Source organism: Mastacembelus armatus, chromosome 11, assembly GCF_900324485.2.
Source record: "Mastacembelus armatus chromosome 11, fMasArm1.2, whole genome shotgun sequence".
NCBI lineage: Eukaryota > Metazoa > Chordata > Actinopteri > Synbranchiformes > Mastacembelidae > Mastacembelus > Mastacembelus armatus.
This window is the reverse complement of record NC_046643.1, coordinates 7,146,656-7,165,766: the sequence shown is the minus strand read 5'-3', so window position 1 is coordinate 7,165,766 and position 19,111 is coordinate 7,146,656. Positions and strand designations below refer to the sequence as shown.

The following is a 19,111-nucleotide window of genomic DNA, read 5'->3' as shown; positions in this document are numbered from 1 at the left end:
CACCTTGTCTTTGCATGACCATTTTGTAAGCACGTATTTTTGTAGCACTGCTCTTTGCACTAATGATCTGTATTTGCTGATATGTTCTACGTAGTTTAAATATTTTCCTAATTGTCCAAAATATTTTGGGCTGGATTTATTTGTACAAATGCTATGATCTACATTATCACGTGAGTATCATCTATTAGACCTACTACATTATTAAAGTTTTTTAAAAGTTAAAAGTTATTTAAAATAGCAGAAACTCTTCTTTGATACAAGTCTTGTGCTTGTACTTCCAGTTAATTCAGATAAGTAAAGGAAAAAGTAACAGTGATGCAATGTAAAAGCTGTAGTTCTGCATTTAAAATGTCACTCAGGTAAGTATTAGTAAAAAGAATACTTGGAAGTATTAAATGAAAAGTTACTCATGATTTAGAAAAATGGCTCCTGTAAGTGTTGTACAGTAACATGTCATATTCTTGGATTATTACTGATGTAATGCGAGTTTTCCAATATCTTGTGCTTTTATTTTGAAGGCAGGAGCACAGCTTCCTGTCCGTAACCCCGCCCCTTCCCCTCCTTGACGTACCTCGAGTGGGCGCGTCAGGTGGATCGTGACGTCACCCTCAGTAACACCAGCGAGCAGTTGGCGCAGCGGCAGGTCAGCTGTGCACCGTGTGATATGAAGCCTCCATATTGGAGCTTAGTGTTGATTAACCTCAGGCCATTAAGAGGAAAACACAGGCCTGTGGAACACTGTGTTCACACGTTTATTGAACAGTTTCACACACATCGGAGGACAAACTGAAGATACACTGCATGAGAAACATTCAAACAGGCAATAAAAAGACAAAACCAGGTACAGTAAGCCAAAGTAAACAGGCTAAGGATAGGATAACCCTCTGAAACAGTCTTGCACGTGGGTCAAGTGGTTGAGGATGGCAGGGTCTGGGGGGGGGGGCTGAAGCTTTGCAGTGCAGGGGATGTGACATACAACAACACACTGTGAGATTAGAAATAACTGGATAGGCAGAGGGCGGCTGACTGCAAATGTTTTCTCCTCCCTGTCGTATCACTCAAGGGTCTGGGTGTCTAATTGTTAAAATTACGGTTCAGAGAAACCTTGAAAGAAGCAGATAAATTCAAAACACCAGAAACAGGTTTTGGCTAAGGTCAGAAGCTGAACCACCTACAACCAGGAAGACTACCAGACAGGAGAACTAAAGGTGAGTCACCCATACCAGGAAAGATTTAAGCTGCAGCATGGGCCTTTGTGTTGTGATGTCATATGATAGTACACTGGTTAAAAAGGTCCTCATAAAACGACTTTAACTCTTTGAGGTGTACGGGCTTGGAAACATTAAGAGAAACACCTCCAAAATATGATCCATGCTACTGTAAAGCTGCACACTTGTAATTTCCACATTGAGTAGCGACTGTATGAAATGTTTGTGACTGTAATGTATTTCAACTGTGGTTAAAACAGGATTGTTTGAGAGCTTCACCCACCTGAACCTACATTACAACGATGCTTTCTTAATCCTCAGTTCCCTCCTCCTCTCCCTCCATGAAGTGAAACATTACTCTGCTCTTTGTTGTTGAACCCCCTCCGTCCTTGCATCACTCCAGTTACCTCACGTAGCCACAAACCGTCAGCGTTCACCCATTCACCTTAGATGTAGCGCTCGTGTGTCCTCTGTGTCAACACACAGGCAGAGAAAGTAGGTTATCTGTCACATTCATCTCCAACCGCCATGGGGGGAAGTGTGTATTGCAGTAACATCTGACTGTATTTCTGCATAACAAAGCCAGCTGAGGAAGATGTAATATTGCTGTGCTGTGGAACTTTTAACTAACCAGATGGTGAATGATTATGATGCTTGCATTGTACATGGCCACTGCTCACATAGCCCCAGTGTGTGTGTGTGTGTGTGTGTGTGTTTACTTGAGAGGGGTCAAGAAAGTGCAACAGTGTGCACTCTTTGGGAAGCAAAGCCACTGAGACATTCAAGAACATGATGGTGCATTTTTAGCAATTCGACTGAACATAGGCGTGTGTGTATGTGTGTGTGTGTGTTTGGATAAGAGTGTGTTGTTAAGTGTTTGGGTTGATGAGTTGAGGCCCAGGGCGTCGGAGCGTCCCTGCCCCAGCTGCAGGTCTCTTCTCAGGGCTAATCACTGCTGGCTGACCCCCATCTGCTGGTGGTCCGGCCCCGGTTCCCCCTCCATGTCAGCGTGGTAATGCTCAAAACTGTCGTCTTCTATGTCTGGAAGACCCAGCAGCTAAATAGACATAGACCGACAGTGCTGTGTTAGGCCCATTAAAAGTGTGTGTGCTTACAGGACACAAATGATGTTACATATCTACATATATTTCCATTCATTGGAAATTCATACCTGAATTACTTAATTATTAAAAAGCAAGAGATATTTTTAATTCATGTTCTATATCTCTTTGTGTTTAGTATTTGAGTGGAGTTTGGCCTGATGCTCTCCACACCAAACACAAGTAGTGTCTTGTTAATGATGCAATGTGTTAAAGAGTAACCTGAGGCTCCCAGAGTGTCTTTTTTGTTTGTTTGTTTTGTTTTGTTTTTTTCCCCTTACAGGCCTGAAGGACGTGAAGACCTTCTCTAGCACCTCCAGTAGAGTCTTCTTCCCGCAGGACGAGATGTAGTCCTGGGCCAGCTGTAAGAAGGGTAGGCAGTCCTCACTCTCACTCCAGACATGCTGCACACACAGAAACAAACTGATTAACAAACACTTGTCCTCCTGTCTATCACAACAAGTGATAAAGGAAATACTACCCAAGCTACAGTGAGGGGAAAGGAATATGTGCACAGGTTTTACACTATACCAGGTGATCTAATACTCAGTCAGGCCTCATGTGGGTTGTATAACATTCAACTTGCAGGAATTAGTGAATAAATAAGTAAAGCTGGGTCAGAGCCAACATGTCACAGATAAACTAGAACAAAGCCATTAAAGCAGATAACACCACAGTTCTTCAAGGACATAGAGACTCTGAGTGTAAGTGTAAATAATAAAGCACTAAACAAGGCCAGTAGTTCCTCATTATACAAAATCAAATTTTACTTGGTAGATAAATTCCACAAAGCCGCTAATCAGTCAAACGATTAGCTCCTACATGAGTCTGACACAGTGTTTAAATCTGAATTTAGCTTCTGAATCAGAAATGCCCCCAAACCAAAAAAATTACAGACGGTAAATATTCTTTACCACATTTCATTGCCTGAGGGAAGTGGTGCATTATACTGACTTGTTACTTCATGATTTCATTTTTTTTTTACTTTTTAAGTGATGCACCAGTAGTTTTTGAGTGACCCAGTTACTCAGGAACTCTTTGTTCAGGACTTTGTATGCATTATTGTGAAGTGTTACCTAAGCAACAAAAGAGCTGCTTCCTTTGACAAACTCACTGAAGATGAACATCCATACACACACCAGCACCAGTACTGTACACAGCCAATTTGTTCCTCTTTGAGCCAAAATAACTCTTTTTTTTTTTCCCCTCCTTGGCCTGGAGGAAATAACCAGCAGGTGTGAAATAAATGCAAATGATCTCAGTTTAGTATTTTGTTGTATTGAAGTCACTTGAGAGTCAGGTGAAAAGCCATGAAACAACCTGGGTAAAAATATTACTTCAGTGTTGCATTCAGGAGTAACGCTGCGCTCTCCTGCTCTGGCTGCTAAGGGACGGTTGCTCCACTTTGACATGATGGATGGACTGATCAGGGTGTGTCTCCACTGCACCGGTTCAGCCCCACAGTTCAGCAAAGCTACTCTGATGAATTGTGAAGGTAAATCCAGTTGTTCTTGCTTTTCTGCTGCTGAATATTGTATCACACAAACTGGATGAGTGAAAACTACTGACACATCCCATGAGGAAATTGCAGGGCTGAACACAATGATGTGTGGCTGTATTGTTTTATGATGGGACTCATTTCACAGCGCCCTCTACTGAAAGGACAGGCTGATTCTCTGGGTGCCCACAGATTTGGCAAAAGCAAGACAAACTGACAAAGATTGTGTGTGTCTGGTATTACATAGTAGTGCCAAAAATCTGTTCACACACTCACACTGTGGGGGCTTAGAGAAGAGTAAATGTAAAGCACTAAACTGGGCACCGCCTTTTTTTTGAAGATTAAGGTAAGGATGAGTAAGGCAGTGGTTATGGTTATGGTTAGAGATGTCCCCAGGAAATGAATGTAAGTCAATGAGGAATGAAAACCAAAGCAGTTGTGTATGAGAGAGTAAGAAGAGACAGGGCGAGGCAGGCAGCATGTTAGACGCCCTGCTGATAGCAGTATTGATCGAGCAAGAGTAACTAGATCTCAAGAGTCCTGCAAAGAGCCGGATATTCTAGCTGACTTGAGAGTGCATAGCTTGTAGACAGCTCTCTCTCTCTCTCTCTCTCTCTCTTTGTATCCATGAAAAGCTGGGTTAATGTTTTTAACATTAACGCCCCTGGTTAAGCAGCTGGTCCATGCTGCTGTCTGTGGGACTGTCCTGCTGAGATCTGCAAACACATAACACAGGCACGGTGTGACTGTGACATAATGTGTTGTTGACTGAACAGACGTTCTGGCTCCTGGGTCATCCCCATCTGCTCCCCACCCTGTTAGCCTCTGTCACTGAGTGGGAGGGGGAACGGGGCGAGTCTGGCCTCCAGAGCTTTAGGACTCATATCACCACTGCACCACACTGGTATAGGATATGCTGTAGCCAGTGAGCTGTGTCAAAAGAAGATCAGAGCAGGATTGTGGCTTTCACTATTGTTTTTAGGAGCTTTGGGAGGGGGGTGTTAATAATCTAACACCCGAAATGGCGTTTTTAAGGCAGATTCTGATATTGGTGCTGGCTTTATTAATGTGACTATTTTGCAAAACAAATTTAAAAAATAAAATGAAACCATTTGAATATGAAAAATTCTGAGAAATGCATTTGAATATATTTATATATGAATAAATATTAAAGGAGGGATATTTTAAATTTGCAGGTTTTATTTGTGTCTGGGCAAATATTTCATAGGAGTGGGGTAAATTTGGATTCATCCCCAGATCAAAACAGAAAACTGGGTTTAATTGCATCAAATAAAGGTATGAAAATGTGTTTCTGAAGTATTCACTATATGTCTACAGAACATCTTGAATCATCTAAGTAATTCAATTTATCTTGTATTTACAGTAGATCTGCATAAATATAGCGGGGTTTTTTTTCAATTTTATGTTGCTACCTTGCATTCCAACAACATGGTCTTTTATTTTGAAAGTAACAGGCCTGGTGTGGCTCAGTTGATGGTCTTGTGGTTCAGAGGGCTATCGCAGCTGATTATGATGGAGGACAAAAACACACCATCGACAGAGAGAACGGGGGTGCACCTAAACTGAAATGACATCACCTCCTCCACTCTTCGCCCAAATCCCCCTCCCCTCCTCTCCCATGTCCGTCAGCTGGAAAACCGGGAGCAACCGGGACAACCCCACCTCCAGACCACCCTCGACACACCTACAAGAACGCACACGCACACAAAAGCTTGAGGCCCTGCAGAAGCTCACTTACGAAACTGTCGGTGCCGCCGGGACACAGCACGTAGAAGGAGACGCCGGGCTCTGCGTAAAAGTCCAGCCGCCTCTCGTCGTCCTCCTCGGCAAAGATGAGGTCGAACGGGTTACCGGAGCACCACTTCTCCGCCGCCTCCACCAGATGCTTGAACTCCATCCTCTGTTGTCCGCTCTGTGGTGTCCCAGGCTCCGGAGCTTGATCTCGATTTCTCTGGCCGTCACGGCGATGATGCTCAAGACACAAATAACAGCTGATCGGGCAGCAGCATCAGCAGCCTCCACTACCGCATCTCCCCTACTGCACCGTGTGCATGGCCCGGGAAGACAGATAACACTGTTGGTGCATACAGCCTACCGGGTCTGGTGCTCATCCGATCTCAAAGCCCCATTCCTCTCTTCCTCCCCACGTTATGAAATCAGCCCGTCGGTCGCATACATGCATACGCAGGAGGACGCTGGAAAAACGCGATGACGAACAGTGGAGTCGGGCAGCCGTCCATATCTGAGGCGCTGTAAAGGCCTACTCCCAACTTTGTCACCGTGGGCTAAATTACTGTAACACATGGAGGAGGAGGAATACTGACCATTAAATAATAAATAATCCCAGAAATGATTGTCATCTGCAATAGATTATTTAAAGGATCAGTTCACCCAAAAAAAAACAACATATTTTCCCAGTTAGCCCCATTTTAATAGGAAAGTATTTTATTTCCCAAAGCTTCAATTTTGAACTCCAGGAAGCATCTAAAAAACGTTACCAAAAAATAAATAAATGAAAGTTCAATTTACTGGACAAAGCTGATTAAGGCCATGAGATATGTCTGAAAGTTATGGTGTTTATTATTTAAAAAAAAAACATAGTTCACGGTTTTGAGCCTGAAATATGTTTATTTATTTATTCATTTATTTTGTACTGTGGAGTTGAAATGAAATTATACAATAAATGAAAATACGTGTAAAGTTATAATGTCACAAAACCATAAATAACATTTTCTCCTTTTTATAATTTATTTATTCGTAAAAAATAAAGCCTTTATTATAGGTTGGTTCAAATGAATCATCTTCAAATCCACTGACAGAAAACAAAGTTCTGCCACAACCTTCTTTTCTGTCTTCTCCTCTTTCTTTCCTGGCTTAATGACATCTAGCTCATGCCATATCGGGATTTTCCACATAAACAGCGTGTCCACAGTGTTTACAGGAATCCAGCCTGCAGTTATTATCGTGCCTCCAGTCTGAGCCCATCGCTTCCAGGAGTCCTCACCACCAGAGGGCGAGGGAAACCAACTTTCACTCCTTTGAGCTGCATCAAGCTGGAAATAAGTAGCTCCAAGAAGACCGGACAGTCTGAACGAGTATCCTGTCAGAATAAAAGAATCATTTGGGGAAAGTAGGTCAAGTTAGACAACAAACGTGGCATTTAAAATAAAATATACCTGCACACATTAAGTAAATCTTCACAGACCATTAAAACAAATCTGAACTGTTAAAATCTGATTTAAAGTCTCTATAAATATGTATGAAAAGTATCATTGTGTGGCTGGAGGCTGCATTACCAGCAGGGCTAAGTGGGACACTGCCTAGAGGACTAAGACCTTGAAAGCCCCAGAAGCCCCAGGTTTATTCTAATCCATTTTTCTTGGTTACTTGCAGATTCACCAGCCCATCACAAGGCTCTTTTACATTCATTAATATTATTATTAATAATAATGTATTGATTACTCTGTATATAAAACATCCAAAATTGCTCATGATTCTTACCAGAAGTCGAAGTTAACAATTCATGAAATGCCTTAATTGATTTATCGGTTATTAAAATAATTTCCATTAATTTTGTGTTGATCGGCAAATCAGTTCAATAATTTATTATGATTATGTGGGTGATGTGGTTACAGAAACAAACATTAAAAGATCATTGAGCTGTGAACAATTGTTAATATCTGTATAATTTCAGTGCAATACAGCCAGCCCACATTTTGACTTCAGAGCGCCTTACTCTTGGTGGCTTTGATTTTGAAAGTCCAGACCAGAAGTTGTTTTATTGGTGATTATAGGGTGCTTAAGTACTTTTCCACAGTTGGTCTTTCGTCGGTCCCTGAGGTTGTGACTCTTTACAGTGGTGCTAGATCTGCCTGCGGCCAGACGCGCTCCCCCACAGACAGCGGGCTGCTCAGCTTCTTCACACACACAGAAGCCTTTAAAACGCCTGAACCATGCGCTGCGCTCTGCGCAAAGGTTAGACAGGGCGGATCACCGCTGGGCTGCTGTCCAGCACCCGGGGTCGCGCTTTGTTTGCAGTGAGGACCCTCCTTTTCTTTTGCCATAAGTCTCCAGAAATGGATCCGTTACAAAATGGGAATGATTGTGAGGAGGACTGTCACTGTGCCGAGGAGGAAGAAGAAGTGGATCCAAGAATTCAGGTGAGATTGTTTGCAGATGGTCCCAGAGAAAAATGTGAAGTCTAATGGAATAAACTGCCACATTTGCAGGGACGATGTTTGGAATAAGGCTCAAATGTTTTTAACCTCACATTTAGGGGAGGGCTTGCAGAAACACGAGGCCACTAAATGTGGACTGAAGGTGTCACCTGTGTGTATATAAATTAAATTGGTAAACAGGAGTCACACAGTTCAGTGTCCAAATACAGTTTTAACCACACTCCACCCTTCTCTCTCTCTCTTTCTCTCTCTCTTTGTGTGTGTGTGCGTGTGTGTGCCATATTGTCTGTAAAAAGGGGGAACTGGAGAAGTTAAACCAGTCTACAGATGACATTAATCGCTGGGAGAGCGAGCTGGAGGTAAGATTAAACTCCCAACCAGCAGCACCATTATCAGCGTCATTACTGCATGTCCCTGCTGGGGTAAACACTTCCAGCCTGCAGAAACACATGTCTCAAGGAACCATTAAGTCACTCTCAGTCTAAAACTCTTCTGTTTTACTGTAAACAAGTGAGAAATCCTGTCACTGCTCAGAATATGTCCTGTTTCCAGTACGGTTTTGTGTGTTTCGGGAATTTTCTTAGCAACAAGGTCACTGCTTTGAAATAAGTCACATGGAATATCTTGCTACAATGGAGAACGTTCCTGTTGTGGGAGCTGCTTCTGGGTAGAAACGTGGAAAAAATGAAGCAGCCAGTCTCACTCCTGCTAAATGACAGTGTGTTGTATGAACTCTTAACACTGCAAGAGGGATCTGTGATCTGAACGTTAAATGTAATATTTGAATGGCACATTTAGAGCAATCTAAATCCCAAGTGCTCTCCATCGTTTCCTCCTCCTTCCTCCTCATACGCCTCCTCATACGCCTCCTCAGGCTTTTAAAAGAGAGAAATGGACAAGGAGTTATTACTTTTTCAGTACTCACTAGGATTTAAATATGTGCTACAGGGGTTTCTTTTCACTAAAAGTAAAAACATTCCAGAGGCAGCCTGCTGTTTCTCTTTTCTGAGGTTGGCCTCGTCTGTTTCTCATTAGACCTTCAGTCATATCCACAAAGTGGAGCTGGAATAAAAATAACAACAGGCAGAGAGGTAGAGACAGAGGGCAGGATTTGTCTGCATCTGTCTCAGTGTTGGAGCCATTGTTTCCTAATGTTTAATTTATGTTTCCAGGCTAAAAACTGATTCTGGTTATATTTATCTTTCTACTGTGACAGCTACTGTTTTTTTTCTTTCTTTCTTCACTGCTTTGACCATGTTTTTAAGAAATTGTTGTCTGAGTAGAGTCAGTGGTATAAATATAGATAAAGATATAAGCAAACAGAAAGAGAAAGCAGGCGATTCATGATGAAGCAGAATGAAAGCAGGAGCTGAAGAATGTGAAAGGGCTGCTGGCAGGCTGCAGAGCCTGGACTTGATTAAGGATGCTGTACAGTAGATTCAGAGGATTCAGGGAAAGCTGGGGTTAAATCTGGGCTCACATACGAGGCTCTAACCCTAATGTGCCCTGGCGCAGATGCAGGGTGTGTGTGTTATAGAGAGAGGCCAAGACAGCAAGTCCAAGAGTGTGTGCCATCATTAACTATTAACACTATGTCACCAAAAACCTACAGGATTTACCTCCCAGATGACATGGGGCGTCACTTTCCCATCGCAGGAACAGGAAGTCAGGAAATGTAGTGATGTCACAGGAAGCGTGCTTTCCGTTTGCTCTCTACCTTTTCCTTCTTTAAAGCTCTCCATCATTCCCCTGTTAGTTTTATGAACAGGATACATGTGCCGCTGCTTTTCAGACCTACAGTCTGCCTATTACAGCACAAAGTCACAAACACACATGATACAAACAGGCGACCAGCTTCAGTCAGACTGCCATATAGTCTAGAAGATGAGAGACATGATGGGTGAGAACACAGATTCACCATCCGGCCACTTTATGCCAAATCATGCACACACACAGACGGAGATGTTGCTAATCATGTTATCTCAATGCCTGCAAACAAACAGCCAATGTGAGATACAGCTGTGTATATTAATGCACGTTCTGTATTTGGGTAATGGTTTAGTGATGACTTGAATTAGGAGAGCTGCTTTGCATTCACCAGGCCTAATAGGACAGCACAAGCCACACAGCAGCAGCCTTGTGGCCAGTTCTTAAAATATGAAGCACAACATAAAAGTTACAGAGTAAATGACCAAACCTGACTCATAACTGTTATCTGAATGGGTTGACCTGGATGGTTGTAGTGCCTCCATGGGCTACAACAAGACTGACAGTCTACAGCCAGGCTGGAATTTCGACTGGTGATTAGCTGTTAGGTTTATGAACATCTTTGTGTGTATATGTATGTAGGACTGCCGTCAGCGGTTCCGTGCAGTGCTGGTGGAAGCAACTGTGAAGCTGGATGAGCAGGTGAAGAGGATCGGACGAGCTGTGGATGACTCTAAACCGTACTGGGAAGCCCGCAAAGCAGCCAGACAGGTATGTGCACACTGCGGGGGAGAGCTGGAGTGACTCGGAGAGAGCGTAAGGGCAGGCTTACTGAGGATTTGGGGTGAGAAGTTTAAAGAGCTCAGTTTATATCTACTTAAAGGGAGCTCAGTCACGTGATGACTATTTTAAACCCAGTTACACCTCTCCCTCCTAAGCTAGTGTTTCACCAACACACCAGCTTGGTGTGGGAAACAACTGCACTAAACTGTGCTGTTCCCTCTGCAGTGCATCATGTCCCTCGCTAAATGTTCCAGCCTGTTGAGGCTTTGATCTGATTGGATGGCACCAGAAATTTACCATCCGCTGCCCTTCTTTCCGAGCCAGTAAGGAAGAAGCTTATGAGTCATTCATCACAAGACATTTGTGTGTGAGGGCTGAGCTGCCAAACAGAAATAGACTGTGTATTTGCATGTGTCCTTGCTTTCCTCCGTTGCAATATAACAGACTGCTGTACCTGCCAGTGGCATCTGCTTCTGACACTGACACGTGAGTGTCAGGGATTAGGTTAGGAGGTTTTGAATTTTGATGGGACCTGCATTCATGTGAGAGGACCCAAAGCCCTCTTTGCTTTAGGTGTGTGTGTGTGTGTGGATTAAACTACCATATTGTCTGGTCATGATTTATGGATAAATATTTAATATTTAATACATGACCTATTTTAAAGGAATTCAAATGTTCACCCCCACTTACCCAGCCAGAACACACACAAACATTCACAATATTGCACCCACCCCCACCCATGATACACCCATCACCCTCTACCCCCAATTCCCCCCTTACATACCTACAGAGAAAAGAAATGGTCTATAGGAATCTGCCTGTGCTGTCCTATCTTTTGTCCTTTTTACCCAGCATTCTCTTCTACACTACTGCCTGTCTCCTGTAATCCTCTCTCTTCTCTCTCAACCTCTTCACTCTTCAACTCTCACCTCTGCAAGATGTAAGTGGGGTGGGTTTCTACAGACGGAAGCATCACACAGGGTGACAGCATCTGCTACATTAATCAAAAATGACTCACACACATCCACATAGATACAAACACAGTGTGTATATAAACAGCCACAGTCACACATATACAGTCACGCTGTATATACGAGGTGGCAGGGCGTTGTGGTATTTCAGGTTATAACCACTGTATTGTTTGCTGTTGTGGGCTCCATGACATCAAATTAATTAACAGCAAACAGTGCTTGTCATTTGCATGCTGTGTTTGACTCAGCAGGCGGATAACAGCAAAACTGTGTCCTTCAGCTTTTGATGTGAGTTACTAAGCAGTGTGCCAAAGATTTGTCATCAGTTTCATTGTTCTTTGCAAAGTGAAGAAAGGCAGAGGCTGATATAGCCTCAGTGCTTGGTCAGCTTAGATAATGACTCTGAGCTGTCAGTAAAGTTTTATGAGTACACCCTAATCCAGCATGAGAAAGGAAGTGTGTCGCTCCTCTGTTCAGGAAGTCCTGTGAAGAACAGGCACTTTTGAGGGACATTTTATTTTTAACCTGAATAAAAACACTGATGGATGGAGCATTAAAGCCTCAGTTCCTTTTCGGTTTGTCCATATCAAATATCCATCATACGTCTTCCATTTTCCCTGCACCCTCCTCTCTTCTTGGAGCCTGAGAAATGGGTCATGACAAGGGACAAAGAGAAGGCATTCATCTTTGCCAGACTGGAAGCTAACAGATTACATGCAAAGAGCAGCAGTTATCTTCCCTCTCCTGTTTTATATCACTTCGCCTCCTTGAAGGAATCTTGACAACCTTGGATAACATACCTAACCACTGAAGAGAGAGCAGATATCACAGCAGCACTGGCACGAGACATTCCAGCTTTTGGATCTTCTACATCTTGTCCGGAGACGGGTCAGGCCTCTTGTTGCTCATGTCACTGTTTGAGCCCTTATCACAAATATGACAGTGGCAAGGGGTCATGTTACAGGGTTTAACACTACAGAAAACCAGGACAAACACACAGAGCTACCCTGACCTTGTGGGAGTCTGTTATTTTAAAGCAGTTTACTGTGAAACTTGTTGCTAGGCAGTTGCCCTCAACAACTGGAGCATTTTTTGCAAAATTTACCTCATGGTTTTGGGTTTTCTCACCACTGCTTTACTGACTTCATTTTCACTGCTTTCTCCTCATTTCCAAATGCAGTAAAAAAAACACCTCTGGAATATTAGTATGCAATAATATATATGTAAAATAAACATAGAGCATGTTAGTATCAGCCTTCTTTATACATACTGGTTAAGGCTTTTAATTTGTGAAATTCATAATGCACACAAGCCTAATAATAATACAGTAGCTATAATTCTAATTCATCACCACAGCAGAGTAAATGAAGAAAATATTTGTCTATAACATTTAATACCAGTTTCTTTTCTTTTTGGTCCACTACAGATCATGATAACCATTCTAATATAAAATACACTTGGATTGTAAATATTCTAAAATTGAAACTGTGAATGTATTTATAGTTTTAACATGATGTATTATTTCACAGTTTATAATGGCCATTTAGTTTCAACAATGACATACAACAATCTATTGAAAATACTCAGGGATGGAAACACAAACTAGACCTACATGTATTTTTTACAAGCACTATAGAATATGGTTAAAAAACACAATACATTTAAAAGAGGGGAAGTGACACACTGATGGAGTGAGATGCTACATATTTTCTGAATGAAAAGTACTCTAACTCCATAACGCTCTTAAATGAATAGTGGGGAAAATCAGTGAGAAGCTCTAGTGTTGCATAACACTGGATGTTCCTGTATGATGCAAGCAGAATGATGTGCCAAATAGCTTGGAGCAGAGGTGTTCACACTCACAGCCTTGTTTTGTGTTGCCCTTTTGCCTTTATCATTTAAAGTCCTGAAAATGAAAATTGTAATATGGGTGTGAGGATGATGAATTCTTATGTTTTTTACGCTGTTGTTTGTAATATGTATGACTGGTTGTTAGATCACAGACTAACAGCATGGACACGAGCACACAGCTGCTCACATACAGGAATTGTTCAGGGAATTTGATTAGAGTTATTGTAACTGCTTAATTGTGGTTTTCAGCCAACAAACTGACCTTTAAGTCCTGTTGGAGTGGAGAGAGTGGGTCCAAATATGTCCAGCATGATGGGAATAATCCTCCTATTGACTGCAGCTGTGGGCAGGAAGAGTCCGCTCACACTGTCACATTTTCTGACAACGCTCCTGTTTGTGTGTTGGATCAAGGCACAGTTCTCTCTCTCTCTCATTCTCTGTGTGTGTGTTTGTGTGTGTGATGCAAAATGTCTTTGTCCCTCTATGGATGTCACAAGAAATCAACCACGGTTCCTCCGAAATGTAGGCCAGAAATTATAAACACGCACGTGCTGGAAGCAGCACAAGGACTATTGCTGCCCTCAAACCATGGGAGCATGAATTTTGGACTAACCTGCAGGTCAAAACTGATAACAAAATGGCATTTTAACATGTTTGAAGCTGCAGCTGTCAACTTGTCACTTTTCATGACATGAGAGTTAAGTGAAAACTCAGTCACTGAGCTTCACACCAGAAATGTTTACCACCTGGAAGCTGATGCACTTCTGGCTACCTTGCTTTCACATTTGATCTAATTATAACACCCCCCCCCCCCCCCCCCCCCCCCCCCCCCCCCCCGCGAACTGAAGGCCCAGATTGAAGCCCAAAAGGCCACTCAGGAGTTCCAGCGGGCAGTGGAGATCTTGCGTGCAGCCAAGGAGACCATCGCCCTGGCTGAGGAGAGGCTGCTGGAGGAGGACAGCCGCCAGTTTGACTCCGCCTGGCAAGAAATGCTCAACCATGCTACACAGAAGGTACGAAGGGGGTGCAACACAGCTGAAAAATATGCAAAAACTCCAGCCTAACAGTACTTCTGTTCTTGAGGTTAAGGTTAAGACTGAGAGTGAAAGTAGAAGTAATGTGATCACAGTGGCGCTGTTAATGATTAGCTTGGTTTGCACATTTAAAATAAACCTTTCTGGATGGTTTCAGGTGATGGAGGCAGAGCAGGCGAGAACGCGCAGTGAAGCTGAACACAGGAAAACAGCAGCCAACTATAACTCCTGTATCAGCCACATGAGACAGTTAGAGAAGAAACTCAAACGTTCCATCAACAAATCCAGGTCTGTGCTTTTGTTTCCTTTGTGAGAGACTGCAAATGAGCCTGGACCTCTTTGTACGCAAGTGTGTTTGTATGTGAGAAAGAGGGAGAAAGAGGGGCTTCATTTGTGTCGACTGATGCAGTCCAGATGTTTAATGTGTTGGTTGGGGTGTGCTCCCCTTGTAAGAGCCAAGGAATGTGACTGCTTGTGGAAGAGTGTTATTCAGCCAGCAGACTCTCCATTTTCCTCCTCCCTTTCTCATAGTTTTTCTTCTTTTTCTCCCCTTGCAGGCCATATTTTGAACTGAAAGCCAAATATTACCTACAGCTTGAGGTATGTGTATTTGTAGGCTTTGACTCATTTTAGGCCATTATGTTAGTGTAGTTTCATAACTGCTACAGCTGCAATTTGGTAGATACTTTTTTCCAAACCAGTTAAAAGCACAGTGATTTGTACATTTTCATGTCATGCTAATGCTGGTCATTTGGGTTTTCAATTCAATTCAATTCAATTTTATTTGTATAGCGCCAAATCACAATACAAATCATCTCAAGGCACTTTACAAAAACTAAAACTAAAAACCCAACAAATCCCTTATGAGCAAGCACTTGGCGACAGTGGAGAGGAAAAAACTCCAGCAGAACCGGGCTCAGTTTGGGTGGCCATCTGCCTCGACCGGTTGGGGTGAGTGGATAGAGCAGAGAGAAAAGAACAGCAACAATAAACAACAAATAGACACTGCAAGTTGGTGGGGCCAGTAACTGCACATCAGCGATAAACAGCTCCAGGACCAGGGACACCTGCAGAAGGTACAGAGAGAACAGAGAGAGAGAGAGAGAGAGGGAGGGAGAGAGCACAAACTAGGGGAGAGAGAGAGCACAAGGTTAGTAACGTTCAATGGTGGAATATACATGAGGTGGGAGAGAAGGGGGGGGGGGGGTTAGGGTAGGGGAGCTCAGTGCACCGATGGTCCTCGGGCAGTCTAGGCCTATAGCAGCATAACTAACTAAGGGATGGTTCAGGGTTGCCTGAAACCAGCCCTAACTATATGCTTTGTCAAAGAGGAAGGTTTTAAGTCTAGCCTTAAAAGTACAGAGAGTGTCTGCCTCCTGAACCCAGGCTGAGAGCTGGTTCCACAGGAGAGGAGCTTGATAGCTGAAGGCTCTGCCTCCCATTCTGCTTTTGAGAACTCTGGGAACCACAAGTAGGCCTGCACTCTGAGAGCGAAGTGGTCTATTGGGATAATATGGTACTATGAGGTCTTTAAGGTATGAAGGAGCTTGATTATGAAGGGATTTGTATGTGAGAAGAAGGATTTTAAATTCTATTCTGTATTTTACAGGGAGCCAATGAAGAGAAGCCAATATAGGAGAAATATGATCTCTCTTGCTAGTTCCTGTCAGGACTCTGGCTGCGGCATTCTGGATTAATTGGAGGCTTTTTATTAAGATATTTGGACATCCAGATAGTAATGAGTTACAGTAATCTAGCCTTGAGGAAACAAATGCATGGACTAGTTTTTCTGCATCATTTTGAGACAGGATGTTCCTAATTTTGGAAATGTTGCGCAGGTGAAAGAATGCAGTTCTAGAAATTTGTTTTATGTGTGAGTTAAAGGACATGTCCTGGTCAAAAATAACTCCAAGGTTTTTTACAGTAGTGCTGGAGGCCAGGGCTATGCCATCTAGAGTAGCTATAATTTTAGAAAAGTTATTTCTGAGATTTTTAGGCCCAAATATAATGACTTCTGTTTTCTCCGAGTTTTGGGTCCACTGCTTTGGCCCTGACTGAAATGTGTCTCATTCGAAGCGGACTACTCACTTCAGAAACTGCAAAAAGTTACATTTCTTAGCTTTGGAGCTCTTTTTTGACAAAAGACATTCACCACATGGAAAACTAGCAGGAAGCACTTTTCTTTTATGTTGAAATGTATATAATCAGTATGTACATTCGATTTTATTAAGAAGCAGTGTTTTTTTTTTGTTTTTTATGCTAGCAACTGAAACATAATGTGGATGAACGTCAGTCCAAACTTGTGGTTGCTAAGGCTGAGTACCGCGCGGCGCTGCGCAACCTTGAAAGCATCTCTGAGGAGATCCATGCACAGCGACGCTCCCTCGCCATGGGAACCAGGGAGCAAGGTGTGGGCGCAGAGGGAGACGGTGGCAACGACGACATCACCAATTTTAAGATGGAGTCAGATGGTCTGTCAAGTGAGTGAAGCGTGGAGATGAATAATTGTCCCTTCCATCCATCCGCATTATTGTTTTTTGTTTTTAGTTGGTGCATCTGTATGTTTGCATATTTAAAACACATCTCTTTGTGTGTGTGTGTTTCAGTGGTGTCAGTATCAATTGATGAAGAGGGCAGTCACAGTAGCAGCTCAGAGGAGGAGGTCGACACTCGCTCCACCTCCTCACCCCAAGCATTGCCCTCTTCACCCACCTCGTCATCCTCCCATCCTTCCACCTCTGCCTCCACCCCGCTCGACACCCCCTGCTCCTACCTCTCCTCCTCCCCCCCATCCTCCTTCCTCTCCTCATTCTGTCCTGGTGGCCTGGATTTAGTGAGCCCTTGTAGCTCTCATGACCCAGACTCAATATGCAGTTCTGGACATGCGTCACCTCTCCTGGGCCCTCGCAGCCAGTGCAGTGGAGCTTCATCTCCAGACTGCGACCAAGAGAGAGGTGTGTGTTCATCACATCAGTGTGTGTGTGTGTGTGTGTGTGTGTGTGTAGACTTCTGATGTGATGCTTCACCTTGTATGTTAGAAATGTTTTGCATTTTTGTCTTACTTCTGATCCCAGTACTGCCCTGAAAATGTTGGTGTCACTTATCAATCAGCAAAATGACATAGTAGTATACAGAAGTGCTGATTGAGAAAAATGACCCTGTGACTGTGATAATGCGTTAAATATTGTATTATCAGTCTATTATTAATGATGTATTAACATATGAGAAGCATTTTACTGTTGTAATTTGTTGTCCAATTCTCTCATTAATAGTAGAGTTGAAGTATAAAGTAACATAAAATATAAATACTAAACTTCGCCAAATTCAGCAATTAAGTGACTTATATATATATATTCCACCCCTGGATAAAGTGGTTTAGTCAGTTTTTACATTTAACTTGCAGATTTATTGCAACACTTGCATTTCTTTCTTTGTGTGTGCTCCAGGAGACAGAGCAGAGGGAGCAGAAGCCACCCTTGAAGCTGGTCTGAACAAGCTAACTTTGACACTTTCACAAAAACAAGAAGGAGACTCTGGGGATGAACAGGACCCTCACTACATTAACCCTGAAATCTCCACTCCCATCCTGCTACTTAACAGTGTCCAGTGAAAGTCTGTTGTGCTTGAAACACTCAACCGTGCCCAGGCCTCAACATCGACTCACTGGCAGACGATATGGATCAGGGCAGAATGAAGTACTCACTGTAAACAATGGGAGAACAAACTGCACATACCAGTCATACATGTCTCCATATTCATCAGATGGTGTCACATTATATGTAGTGTATCTGATCAGTATTGTAAACAAACAAAAGCAGAGAAGAGTGGTATTAGTCACACTATTCAATGGTCTACATTTCCTCTAAACCTTTTCTCTTCATGTTACCAATGTGATTTCACAAGCTCTATTTCTGCACTTTTTTTGTGCCATAAAGAAATGTTTCTAGTGATGTACAGCAGTATGAGAAATCCCCTGTCCATATTGAGCCTGCCCTGTCTACAGCTTTGTGGTGATGTGTCAAAATTAATGTGGTTCACTTTTATTGATGTTGAAATGCCACATTTGGCACCACTAAGAGACATGTTGTATTAGTGTGAATGGTAAGCCTCTTTTTTGGCTCAGAAACTCCACATGAAGATCAAAACGGATATTGGATTATTTCTCATCTTCTGTAGCTCTTAAAAGTTAATTTCACATGGACATTGTGTAAATCGTGTTTTGAAGGAATAGTTATCGAGGAAGAAACTGGAGTGCAAGGAGCACTGTGAGCACTAAGAGGCTTTAGATGGGACTAAACTTCCTGAGACATAAACGGTCTTCCTTTGACATTAGTGAATGAGTGAGTGAGTGAATGCAAAGCAAAAACTACCATCTAACATGATTTGAATGTGTGGCTGAATGACTGTTGCATTGTGGACAAATGTTCAAATACTGCCCTGTAGTACAGATGTTCTATATTTATACTCCTGTATCCTTTTATATGAACAGTGGTTTGAGTTAAATGTTGTAATTATTTAACACAAACTGAGCAATAAACATGTGCTTCATGTAACATACCAGTGGTTGATGCCTGTTTGTCTTTGACTGAAATGTTGGTCATTGTAACATGTTTTGAAATCGGTAGATTTGTCTTTGTGGTGGAAAATGTAGACACTGAGTCAGATGCTGTGTACTTTTACTGTGTTTGTTTGTGTGTTGGGGGAACTTACAAGTCTTGAGTCCTCTCATCACACACAGGAGCTGTCTTGCTGTCTGTCCG

General features: G+C 42.6%; 2 protein-coding genes across 2 annotated transcripts; one reads left to right on the top strand and one right to left on the bottom strand.

Moving 5' to 3' along the window:
- Positions 1-721: 721 nt before the first annotated feature.
- On the bottom strand, positions 722-6,054 carry mturn (maturin, neural progenitor differentiation regulator homolog (Xenopus)). Its single transcript, XM_026299542.1, has 3 exons — positions 5,566-6,054; positions 2,590-2,712; positions 722-2,265 (listed from the first exon to the last, which is right to left on the bottom strand). The coding sequence occupies exons 1-3, from the start codon at positions 5,722-5,724 to the stop codon at positions 2,158-2,160; spliced, it is 390 nt and encodes a 129-aa protein (XP_026155327.1). The 5' UTR covers positions 5,725-6,054; the 3' UTR covers positions 722-2,157.
- A 1,585-nt stretch (positions 6,055-7,639) lies between these two features.
- Positions 7,640-18,908, top strand: sh3bp5a (SH3-domain binding protein 5a (BTK-associated)). The gene is made up of 9 exons (XM_026300615.1): positions 7,640-7,987; positions 8,302-8,364; positions 10,355-10,483; positions 14,166-14,330; positions 14,509-14,639; positions 14,909-14,951; positions 16,615-16,831; positions 16,958-17,305; positions 17,798-18,908. The coding sequence occupies exons 1-9, from the start codon at positions 7,904-7,906 to the stop codon at positions 17,959-17,961; spliced, it is 1,344 nt and encodes a 447-aa protein (XP_026156400.1). The 5' UTR covers positions 7,640-7,903; the 3' UTR covers positions 17,962-18,908.
- The last annotated feature ends 203 nt before the right edge of the window (positions 18,909-19,111 follow it).

Coding starts and splice junctions, on each gene's coding strand:
- mturn (XM_026299542.1), bottom strand. CDS start 5,724: ATGGAGTTCAAGCATCTGGTGGAGGCGGCGGAGAAGTGGTGCTCCGGT. Junction 2,713..5,565: donor CCGGCGGCACCGACAGTTTC/GTAAGTGAGCTT, acceptor CTGTGTGTGCAG/CATGTCTGGAGTGAGAGTGA. Junction 2,266..2,589: donor TCTTCACGTCCTTCAGGCCT/GTAAGGGGAAAA, acceptor ATGTCTATTTAG/CTGCTGGGTCTTCCAGACAT.
- sh3bp5a (XM_026300615.1), top strand. CDS start 7,904: ATGGATCCGTTACAAAATGGGAATGATTGTGAGGAGGACTGTCACTGT. Junction 14,640..14,908: donor CGTTCCATCAACAAATCCAG/GTCTGTGCTTTT, acceptor CTCCCCTTGCAG/GCCATATTTTGAACTGAAAG. Junction 14,952..16,614: donor AATATTACCTACAGCTTGAG/GTATGTGTATTT, acceptor TTTTTATGCTAG/CAACTGAAACATAATGTGGA.